Source organism: Hippocampus bargibanti, linkage group LG13 (assembly GCF_051943395.1).
Source record: "Hippocampus bargibanti isolate YZ-2025 linkage group LG13, ASM5194339v1, whole genome shotgun sequence".
Lineage (NCBI taxonomy): Eukaryota > Metazoa > Chordata > Actinopteri > Syngnathiformes > Syngnathidae > Hippocampus > Hippocampus bargibanti.
In genome coordinates, this window is record NC_142746.1 from 14,010,396 (window position 1) to 14,022,315 (window position 11,920).

General features: G+C 40.5%; 1 protein-coding gene across 2 annotated transcripts; it reads left to right on the top strand.

Moving 5' to 3' along the window:
* The first annotated feature begins 301 nt into the window (after nucleotides 1–301).
* Nucleotides 302–11,406, top strand: LOC148889431 (FERM domain-containing protein 6). 2 transcript variants are annotated; one of them, XM_089012466.1, is made up of 14 exons: nucleotides 302–489; nucleotides 3,154–3,313; nucleotides 3,404–3,494; nucleotides 4,551–4,630; nucleotides 5,782–5,858; nucleotides 6,001–6,196; nucleotides 7,382–7,537; nucleotides 7,722–7,787; nucleotides 8,479–8,547; nucleotides 8,628–8,802; nucleotides 8,872–9,156; nucleotides 9,457–9,579; nucleotides 9,677–9,741; nucleotides 9,843–11,406. In XM_089012466.1, exons 2-14 carry the CDS (start codon nucleotides 3,233–3,235, stop codon nucleotides 10,125–10,127), a joined length of 1,749 nt encoding a protein of 582 aa, XP_088868592.1. In that variant the 5' UTR covers nucleotides 302–489; nucleotides 3,154–3,232; the 3' UTR covers nucleotides 10,128–11,406. The 2 variants fall into 2 exon arrangements, with proteins under 2 accessions (XP_088868592.1, XP_088868593.1); XM_089012467.1 differs by lacking the exon at nucleotides 302–489 and adding an exon at nucleotides 557–652.
* The last annotated feature ends 514 nt before the right edge of the window (nucleotides 11,407–11,920 follow it).

Genomic DNA, 11,920 nt, shown 5'->3' on the forward strand with positions numbered 1-11,920 from the left:
CAATTCAACTGAAAGAAAAAAAACATGTTTTTATTTTTATTGGAATAATATATCGACTCCCAAATCAGGGTTTCATGAATATCCATCCCATACATGAGGCAACTTCAATTTTGTGATAAAACAAAATATTATTTCAACCCACGATTTATTTCTAGTGTTTTTTTACATTACTATTGCTGTTATTTAAGAGGTTAAAACAAATATTATAAATTGCTTTCTTCAACTAACTTTTTGAACATAACGGAAACAAAACAGCACCTTACCCCCAGGTCTTGGAAGTGGTACAGTCCAAATGTGCCTCTGGTGCCTGTGTGGTTTGTTTTCACTCGCAATAGTCAGGAGTGTAAGTTTTTCATCCTCTTAGCAAATGTATGTTTTTCCTTACATTTACAAAAAAAGGGGGGGGAATAATAACTTGTTTTAACTACCACCAGAGAAATCTGTGTTGAAATGAAACACATGAGACTGATCTCAGACATGTGACGCCTGGTGAGTTTCTATTGATTTCCATCAAGTTAGTTCCGCACTTGTTGCTTTCAAATTGTAGCGTTACTGCCTGCTTGTCATCATTGAGTGGTTTGATGCATCCGCTGCGACTATTTTTATCGATTGATTTTAAAATGTGCTTGTTACTTCATCCAACAATCATCAGGTATCTTATCTTCTACAATTGTAAATTTATAATCACTATAAAAATTGCTTGCATGATTACAAATCTAAATCTGAGCGTTAAAATTCGATTGAGAATAATTCCTATTTTCCCAATTTAATGAATGAGATGTGTGCGTGTGGTTTTGGTCACTTCGTTTCACAGTTGGCGTTAAAAAAACTAGACGTGTTTTTCCAGCAATGGGGATTATAACAGTCTTGGGAGGGTATTAAATAAGCATGCAGATGGCATTTGGCATATCTAAAGACAGCTTTTATCCCGGTCATCATCGATCTGCAGGTATCTCAGCGTACATTGTCCTCACATTTTGACTGTAAAATTTGTTCAAATGGTCACACAGACAATCACATGCATTCATCACGTACCCAAGCAATATGTGTTGTACTTTATTGACGGCATCTAAAGTAGTTACAGAAAAGTTATTGAGAGGCGGTTTATGAGTATTTCTTGTTTATTCCTCCACGCCTTTAAACGCCCCTTAGTAGGTGCATCCTTTTCAGTGGAGGATAAAGTGGGGGTTTCCCACTCAAATAATATTTCGAGCTGCGAAGGATCCCTTTCAGCTCTTCTTGTGCTGCATTCATAGTTACATCATGTAACAGCATTACTTTTTCATTTCTGGCCAAGATCAAACAATGCAGACAGGGAAAATTATGAAAGCAGTCAAATGCAACGTGCAATACTGCGTCATCATTAAATGCCATGAAAGAATGTTGTGCTCATAAGTTCTAGGAGGCGGAGAATTTTTAGAGTGGATTCCTAAGAAACAAACACAACGTGGCTCTGAACTTATGTTGGTGAAAATGAAGATGGAGCCAAAAGGATCTCATGGTTCAGTTCATATCAGTCAGTCTGGCTTTCCCCCCTGTTGTGTTTTGTTAGTATTTTGTCCCGACTCCCAGCCCAATTTAGGCAATTTCCTGCATGAGGTTGAAAAAAAAAGCTTTAGTTCTAAGTAATCTCAGATCTTAGTGAGCTAATATTGCTCATTATTAAAATAAGTCAGCTCCCTCCATGTTTTTTTTATTTCGATTAACCATGTGTGCTCATTGATTGTGTCAAATATTGCTTGAGAGGAAAAAACAAAAGGCTTTACTTTCAATAAATGTTTGTAACTTTGATAGCAGTGTATTTCACACATCATTTTGGTTAAAGATTTGTGCATCATTATCCCACCTTGAATGACGTTCAGATTTAATTGTGTGACTTGTCATGGTAAGCAAGTCAGACTTTCATGTTACTGGAAGTTCAGGTTTTTGGACGTCGATTTGTCCTGACATCTTGATGTGAGTGTGACTGTTTGAACATGTCCATAAGTCAAATTTGTTAACACAATGTTCTTACTTCTGGGTCTAGAACTGTTGTGTTTCAGAACATATTGTAAAACAAGACCTGAGGGACCATCACTACATTTTGTATTTAAAGAAAAAAAACACATTATTTTTAGGTATCTTTATTATTTTTTTTACATCCTCTTGGAAGGAGTAGGTGTACGAGTAGGTGGCTAGAGTTTCAAATGATCTGTTCCCGCTTTTTTTCCTCTTGACTGTTTATTGTCCAGAGCAGGTTTTAGAGGGATCAGAGTCGGAGCACGGCAGTAATTAAACTGATTAAATCACCGTAAGACTTTAATGAGATGAGCCAAGCACCAGTTGGGGCTTGAAGGGGTTTGTGTGAGGTCCTAACTTCAGGCGAGGCTCCATGGCAAACAGTCTTGCAGTGTATTAAGATCCACTGATGTCTCAGTCTTTTGGGTGATGGTTAATATCAGTGTGTTGGTTTTGTTTATGTGAAGGAGGCACTTCCGGGAAAATTGCCAATACTGTATTAAGAGGAGCATTTAGGTTTTTAGGCACAACCACATTTACCTCTGTGAGTCACTGCAAAGTAGATCAGACATTGTATATATTATCTTATCTTATGACCTCAGTGTTGTAAGATCTGCAGGATAAAGTGTTTTCACAGTTTTTGTTCAATTATGCACTTATTTAGTTTCTTGATCAATTACAGTAAAGTCTCGTTATATCGATATCGGTTATATTGATAGTACTGTTTATTACTATACTATTTCTATGAACGCAAGGAGAAAATTTACATGCCGCACGATCAGATATATCGATAGTCCGGTTATATCGATATTTTTTCCGACTCCCGAGAATATCGATATAACGAGACTTTACTGTATATCAATATCTACTGTACTTGTGCCATAGCCGTCCGTCTGTTGTATATGCTTGGCTAAATGATGTTGTTGTTTTTTTCTTTTGGTGAGCTTTGTTGATGATGATCGTGATGGATTAAGTACCGGTGTATTTTTCCTCTAATGACAATGGGCAGTAAATCAATGAAATAAGTGAGTGTCAAAGTCACAGAAGATGGTTAGTTGGCAACTATTGGACCATTTCAAAAGGAGTGCTCAATCATCCGCGGTTCAATTTTGTATTTCTTCTGCTAATCTCACTCAAATGTCATTTTTCTTAAAGATGTGATATAGATGACATCTCATCGATCAGCTAAGGCCTTTAATTAAAAATAAAGTTGTGATCGACACAAGGTGCCACAATGACCTCTTCATCAATGAAGCAGCAGAAAAACATTTGTGTTCTTCTTCCCAACAAAAAACAGCTAGAGATCACCGTTGGGGTGAGTTTGCCTTCAAATTATAATCATCTGCCTCTCAAAACACTCCCCCCCCTATCGTAAACACGGTTCTCTGTGGCTCTCTTGCTCTAGCCAAAGGCGACAGCGCAAGATGTTTTCAGTCAGGTGGGAGAGCTTTTTGGGATCAAAGAGATGCAATTGTTTGGCCTCACTGTGGTGCGGGGTAAGTCTACTCCTTGGATTCCTTCAACAGCAGTTTTTGAAGTACAGTGAAAATTGAAGTAGTGAAATTAGTCAATTGAGGCATTCAAATCCCGATATTGTACTGAGCATCTAAGACGTGTACATGTCGAACATGACATAACCAGTGCCTTGTTGAAATAAATTCCATTTGTGGTTGTATGGTTATTACTTTTTTGCCTGTACCATCACTGGTTCTTGACTATATTTTTAAATTAATGTGATTAAATTCATACCAAACTAGACTCACACATTTCCGCCAAACCATTAGCTTTTCATTCCAGCCTCCCGGGTCTACACAAGTGGATGTTGACTTCTGAGCCAAACTTTCTTGGCTTCCTTCATTCTTGCATGCTCAAATGCATTGAGATGCCTTGGAAATCTCATGTAGCTCACCTCCGTAACAAGTAGTCTTTTGTTTTTATGGTGTTGGTTCAGCGATCACTTGGCCTGAGATTCCTGCAATATTAACTTCATTAAGCCTGGAATGCACCGTTGCATTCCTCCCACTTCATGGAGGAGAGGGATGAATTAATTGGCAGGGTGGGAGTCTGCGGGTTAGGGGGGTCGGGGGGGTCTTCATATGACTCAACTCTAACTCAAGAACTTGAGTCGTGAATGAGTCAGAATGGTGCAGAAAACTCTCAGGCATTGATGGATGATGACAAGAACAAGTTGTGAAACAGCTCGGGGAACATTATTCAGCTATGCAACAAAAGAGATAAGGTTGACAAAAAAAAGGAAAATGCCTATGCCTTGACTCAAAGTAAGAAGCAGAGACTGATACCGCCACCTTATTCTCAGCATAGCGATCAAATTCTCTAGTGAATGAGAATTCAAATAACAAGCTATTACTAAAATGGTAGTAATTAGTATAAGCCAGATAGCTGGCTCCCTCTCTGACGCAGGAATAAGGCCTTCCAATTGTCTTTCACCCCAATTAAGCCCATTGTTGGACACATTTTCTGCTTGGTTGCATTATTATTTTGTTTGCCTGATAACTGTCTGCCTGTTTCCTGCTTGTCTTTCTTCTGCTCAGACAATGAGTGCATATTTTTAGACATGGAGGAGAAGTTGACCAAGTACTTACCCAAAGAATGCAAGCAAGAGTCCGGAAAGGTGTGGAATCTTGTGAAAGTTGACAAACATATAACATACAACAAAGCACACCACTGTTGTCTTATTTTAATGTATTGTAGTCAAACATAGGTGCAAGTCATTCACACTACAAATATATACCTTATTTTCTGATGTATAAGGCGCACCGGCGTATCAGGCACACGCCCAATGAAAGGTGTATTTTCAAACCTTTTCCATATATAAAGCGCACCGGACTATAAGACGCACCTTCAATGAATGAAAATGTTTTCCAAATATAATTTATAAATATGTAAAAGATTTCTTCGACATGGGGCAATGGCGTCGGTGACAGTAGTTGCGAGACCTGTTGTGGCTCATTATTACTTCACATATAAGGCGCACCGGCGTATAAGGCGCAGGGTAATTTTTTGAAGAAATTTGAGGCTTTTGGGTGCGCTTTATACACCACACTGGATTTGTAATATTCAGGCCACTATTGTATTTTTGGATAGAACATTTTATTTCAGATTTCAATATGATATTAGGGCGGCCTGGTAGTCAAGTGGTTAGCACACCGGCTTCACAGTGCAGAGGTCGCCGGTTCGCGACCCGGTCCGGCCTCCCTGTGTGGAGTTTGCATGTTCTCCCCGGACCCGTGTGGGTTTTCTCCGGGTCCTCCAGTTTCCTCCCACACTCCAAAAACATGCATGGCAGGCAGATTGACCACTCCAAATTGTCCCTAGGAGAGACTGTTGTATGTCTTTGTGTGCCCTGCGATTGGCTGGCAACCAATTCAGGGTGTCCCCGCCTCGTGCCCGAAGACAGCTGAGATAGGCTCCAGCAACCCCCGCGACCCTAATGAGGAATAAGCGGTACGGAAAATGAGATGAGATGAGAATATTATATTAAGAGTACTTACTGTACTAAATATCTCTTTTTTCCTCCAAACATAATTGAAAAGACTGTTAACACTTTACATTTGAACTTGTAACAGGATTGCAAAATACTTTTTCTTTTGAACATTATGGTACACATTGACTATCACCTTACTGTTGTACATGCACGATCTATATACTGTGCCTCGTTTCAAACTTGAGATATGTCTTCATGTGTCAGCGACATACACTAGAAAAATCCACAAAGCCACATGAAAGAAGATGCAAATTATCCACCCATGTTTATTCCCATAGAACCTTGAAAAGAGAACCTTTCCTCTCGTGCTCTGCATTAAAGTCCAGTACTATGTTGAGAACGGCAGACTTATCAGGTATGTACCCTCACACACGCACTTTTCTTGACAAGCTTTCTGTTTTCTTATTATTACTGTACGCCATCCATCTTTGTCCTCCTTACTGACACCTTGTGCAACCCTCTCGTCATGTTTTCATTTCTTTGGGGTCCGGTACCAGTGAACGCAAGGCACGCCATCTCTACTACTCTGACCTGCGTGAGCGGGTGTTACGCTCCGAATGCCGCCAACAGGAGGAGGTGTACTTCCAGCTCGCAGGTTACGCCATGCAGGCAGACCTCGGTGACCACCAGTTTCCCAAAAAAGGGGAACAGAGTGCCCCTTATTTCGAACCCAAGGAGTACTTTCCGCCATGGGTATACAGCATGCATTTCATGTTTCAGATTGTTTTCCTTTTTTGTAGCCAAGCTGGTGGCAGATGGATCGATAGATTGTGTAAAGTTTGAAATGGGGCTAATTTAGTGTGGAATGTCGCCTCCTATGCCAATAAATTACAGTGATACCTCAGTTTACAAACTTAATTGGTTCCCAGAAAGTGTGTGTAAGGTGAAAGGTTTGTCTGTCAAACATTTATTTCCCATAAGAAACCATTACAAGTTAGAATAATCCGTTTTCAGGTACCCATAAAACATAATTTTCTACTAAATAAGCCTTAAAACTATATTGTTTGCTGACGAAGTTTCTTGGATGAGAAGCAAAACGTCCGACACCTTCAAAGAAGTACAGATGACGACTGAAGAAACCTTTTCATCGATGGACCACTCCTGTACGACTGAGAGCTTACACAGAGGCCTTAAAACTATACAAAATATACATTGGTTTATGTATAATAAATGTGCTATTGTATTGTAATTAAATAAAAACAGTACAGTAGGAAACAGTATAATAAAGTCGTTTTATTGACCTTTGTGATGGTCGTTGATGTAGTTGCCTCTTGATGATTTCCGAGTGAAGTTGCTGTGCTTTCTCGGCGATAATACCCTCACACACTGTCCCCTGCTAGCTGCTTTTCGTTAATCCAAATCAACAGAAGTTTTTCAACCTCTTCTATTGCCTCAGACCGTTGCTTAGACCAACAGAAACACCCTGAGCCTCACGTAGCTACTGGGCCGCTAAGTCACACAAACGCACACCTTGTTCGTGTTTTTCATGATCTCCTGCTTCTGCTCGACCGTAATTTTATTTTGTGTCCTCTTCGACTTAACACTAGCCTGTGGTGGGGTCTTTTTCGCTCACAAAAAAAGCAAAAGTATCCACTCGATAACACACCATGTCTGCACTGAGTGCACTCAAAGAAAACTAGTGTGGAAAACTAGCCACTGTGGCGCTGTTCGACCATGTGGTTTGGTGTTCTTCCGCAGAAAACCAGTCCGCCAGCCATTATGGCGCTCCGTGTGTTTCCCAAAAACTAGTCTGTCCGCCAAGATTATATTCTCGTGAATTTAATGTTCTAAAGGCGAGGTATCACTGTATTACGTATATATCATGGCGCTACCATGAAAATTCTTACATTTTCTTCTTCTTTTCTTCCGTTTCTCTAGATAATAGCCAAGCGTGGCCTGAACTATCTCCTCTGCCATGGCCCCAAAGTACATCAGGACCTTTGGGGCATGTCGGCCCGTGATGCCATCCTCCTGTTCATCAGAGAGTCATGTCGACTGGAGGACGTACCGGTCACATTCTACAGACTGCAAAAGGTCACGAGTCAAGGACAAAACTTTTTATATGTCCACTGTGAGACGAATAAAGACATATCCAATCCAATCCAATGTTCCCTAGCCTCTGATCAATGCTGAAAAACCACCCAAGATTGAGGTCGACCCTCAATCTTATCTGCTCAGCTCAGAAGCTTCATTGGCATCTCATCATTCATGTGTCCAGGACAAGAAGGAAGAGAAGGGAACAGCAGTACTGGGCCTGACCCTGAGAGGAATGCAGGTTTATCAGGTAAGTGCGCAAACAAATGGGTTGGTTTTCTGCTGCTTGTATTTGACATGCAAAACAAAATCTGACTTTACTCAAAGATCCCCCTCTTTGGATCCGTGGCCTGTTAAACCCTGAGCAGACATGTCAGGAATGTGTGGGTTGCCACCAGCATGAGTGCATCAGCAGATACGAGGCATCTGTCACATGCGTCACTTGTTTGATGTGTCCATCAGGGACCATCTGGGGGGATTAGAGTGTTGGGGTCTGGCCGATTAAATGGACCATGAGATACGAGTCACCCTTGGCTTCTCAACGTTTCAAAGGCCGAAACTAAATGCACAAGTAAAGTTCTCCTTTTAGTTTATAATTACAACTTACCCTAAAATCATTTTTAACCACACAGAGTAGGCTATGTTTACCAATGTTGTTTGTGATTTTCATTAACATTTTTGAGAGTGAAGGCAAGGGAGGGCGGGATTTCACAATTGGCAGTGTATCATGAAATCATGACAAATTGAAGGCATATGCACTTGATACTGTATCTACTTGCGAAAGTATTGATTGCATTCATGATGTCTTAGCCTTTTGATTGGTGTCTGCCCTTAATTTGATGGAATTATACGTTTAATGTGTGTGATTGCCGTTTTCTGAATTGGCCTTGAATCTGAAACATTCTACAATATATTGACATGGTTGTTTTGTGTGTCTGAAGGAGGAGAACAACATCAGACACTTGCTGTATGACTTTCCCTGGTCCATTGTAGGGAGACTCACCTTCCTGGTAATCATTTCTATTCTCTCGCTCAGCAAGTTGGATTGTGTGCTCAGCAGTGACTGTTTACTGTGTGTTGTTCTTCTTAGGGAAAGAAATTTGAGATTCAACCAGATGGCTTACCGTCAGCCAGGAAGATTGTTTACTACACCGGGTCGTCATTCCGCTCTCGACACCTTCTCTTGCACCTTAGCCGCAGCCATCGCATTTACCTCAGTCTCCAGCCTGCCCTCAAGCACCTCCGCCATCTGGAGGAGAGTGAAGGTACAAAAAGTGCAATTTCCTTCATTGCATAGCTTCTGACTAGAATTAATTTTGTTGTTTTTGTTTTAGAAAAAAAGTGCTACAGAGAATCCTACATCAGCGATGATCTGGATTTGGACCCACCAGGCAGCGAGAACAGCCCGGGTTTGTCCCGGATTTCCACCAGCAGCTCGGGTATCGAAGCGGACACCCGCCAACACAGCATCTCTACAGAGATGGCCTCCATGGAGGAGGAAGCGGAACAGAAGGCAGAGAGTAATTCCTACTCTGCCGCTAGCCGTGTAAGCTCCTCCACGTCTGGCCTTGGCAGTGACAGAAAAGCTCACATCAATGATGAGGATTGGAAAGACCAAGGTGACAAATTCACACCCACTCGCACAGCAAGTGCAGCAGATTGATGAAAATACTGAAATGTGAATCTTTTCATGGATTCGGAAGGATGGGTCAAAGTACTTGTATTTCACAAGGTTGGTTTTGTGAAGGTGTCTGTTTAAAAGTGATGGATGGTGCAGTCAAAGTCTCTGAATTTGTAGCTCTTTATTTCAAGGACATGGTTTTAATTCCGTCACCCCTTGGAAACAGATCCTTTTGGAGGGGAAATATGTCGGTTGGCTGCCTTGCTTAATTTTGATACAGGCTACTATTGTTTTTCAGAAATCAAGGCGGAAGTCAGACAGGAAGTTCTTGCGGATTATCCAAAGGAGATGTTCCAATTGGCTGATCTTCTCGGTGGTGTGTCGGTAGATTGCACACGCTCTGCTGAAATAAACTCATCAGGTGAGAATATTTATGATGTAAAGTGGATTCAGTTATGAATTTTAAATTTAATTTTTCAAATATCCATCGCACACATTGTATTACAACTTTTCTCCAGAGAACAAAGTTTGCCTCGCAGACAACAATGAACATATCCAAACTTTAGATAGCACCAGTACCCAGGTATGTTTGATGTTTTTTTTGGTTTTGCCAAGATTTTTTTTTTAATACAGATGAATTGATCGTGTTTACTTTTTTTTTTAATTTCTTATGGGTATCTTTAGGTGGGAGAAATTAGATCGCATGTGGACAGGCACAGCCACAGTCTTGACGATGTCAGTTTATTCCCGCCTCAGTCACCCCTGGGCACCACACTACCAGTAGATTCTTCACACAGCTATACCTTCGGCCTCTCGAACACCTCGGAAGACACCAAGATGCCCTTAGATCACAACTATTACCCTTTTTTGCATTGCCAAGCCAAACCTTCCTTCTATGGTCGCAGGTCTACCAACTGTCTGTCACTGGACCTGCTAGCCGACGAACATTTTCTGGAGTTTGTTCTGTAAACAAACACAGAAGTACTCATGTTTTCCTCATTCATGTGACATGTACCTTACCTATTTGATCTACAGTATATGGGATTTTTTTGTTCCCGTTTTTCATCTCTTTATATTATGCTGACAATTCTATGGATCCCAGTTTTGTTTTTACCTGAAACATTTCTTTGTCAGTGACATATTTATTGATTTTTATTTTGTATGTTTTGTAGATACTACCCACAATTTCATTTGATGACATTTCAACTTGTGTATACAAAAAAACACACACAATTGTATTATGTTTTGTATGCCAACAATCTCTTGAAAGGTTGCTATTATGGGCAAATGCATTTTTACCTTCTAATGTTTTGGATATGTATCAAATCTTTAATCTATTTGTACTCCACCTCGTCAGAACATTTGCTATGTGTTTCTTATATGCTGAAAATATTCAGAAGTCACAGTGCCAATGATAATGTTTTTTTAGTAACATTTTACACTGCAGTTTTCTAGTGTGCTCACTCATCCCTTTCCTATTATTCTGCCTCAGCAAATGTAGCTACTCGTGTGGAAAAACACATTTCTTTACAGCTTGTAAACCATTCATCCAAAGCCCCCAAATGCTTCACCTCTTCTTCTGCTGTCATAATTACAACATTACTGTTTGCAAAGCTCTATTTGTGCAACTGTGACATTTAGAATGAATCTGCAGTATTTTGTATTATGTAATCTCCAAACAAAGATTCTTTCTGTCAAGTTATTTTCCCTCCCAGAGATATTTTCACAGTTTTGTAAATGCCAATTAGTATGCAAAAGAGGAACTTTAGCCGGCATGATCTCACTCGGAAAGAATGCCAGTGTTTAAACACTGAAACTCTAGTCTGATAATGTATGACAAACCTGCGGGTTCTTCCTAATGCTGAAACGTTTTCATACTAAGCACAGTTTTTTTTTTAATAATAGCAAAATAAATGTTACTACAGTACTTACTACTTTTTTGTTTGTGTATAAAATTGGAATTCTGATGCACACATGTATATGTATGTATTTTTTATATAATCATAAATGCAGTGGATTTATTTCATTTGAAATGTAACAAATGATGTTATGCCTGAGACTTGTTGACCGACTGACTCAACTGGGATACAATTCTGACCAGACCCTGCCAGACTGCCTCGGTCATGTGACGGCAGTAATAATGGGAGATGTTTGTCTGGAAGCTTTTCTTCCAGACGGTCTTCCTGGCAGTGAACCCCCACCAGAACATTGAAGACGAGCTTGTGTTATTGAGCATCCATGCTGTTGATTCGTTTTCCCAAATTCTTTCAGATTGATTTATAAGATTTATACATATACAAAATGTTAGGGATATTTGGGTTTTTGGTGGAACCCTAGCCTTTAATGCTTTTTTGGATTCATGGATCGTAATTTTAAACATTTCCTATTCACATTACATCTGGCAAGTTTTATGATTGTTTCTTTGTGCTCTGGACTAAGAATATACTGGTGCTTTAATAATTGCCTTTGGAAAAACAACTGTGTGTGTGTGTGTGTGTGTGTGTGTGTGTGTGTGTGTGTGTGTGTGTGTGTGTGTGTGTGTGTGTGTGTGTGTGTGTGTGTGTGTGTGTGTGTGTGTGTGTGTGTGTGTGTGCGTGTGTGCGTGTGTGCGTGTGTGTGTGTGTGTGTGTGTGTGTGCGCGCGCGCAGGCGCGTGTTCGTGTGTGGTTGTGCATGCGTGTGTTACATGAGTTGCTGCGGCCACAACTCACGCCCATGCTCTTCAAACCCCCCGCCCCGTGCCAGAGCGGACTCCCCTCTTTC

Bases quoted from the DNA above. Each gene is read 5' to 3' on its own strand.
- LOC148889431 (XM_089012466.1), top strand. From the start codon at position 3,233: ATGACCTCTTCATCAATGAAGCAGCAGAAAAACATTTGTGTTCTTCTT. The intron at 8,548-8,627 runs GTAATCATTTCT...TGTTCTTCTTAG, and splicing joins TAGGGAGACTCACCTTCCTG to GGAAAGAAATTTGAGATTCA. The intron at 9,742-9,842 runs GTATGTTTGATG...GGGTATCTTTAG, and splicing joins TAGATAGCACCAGTACCCAG to GTGGGAGAAATTAGATCGCA.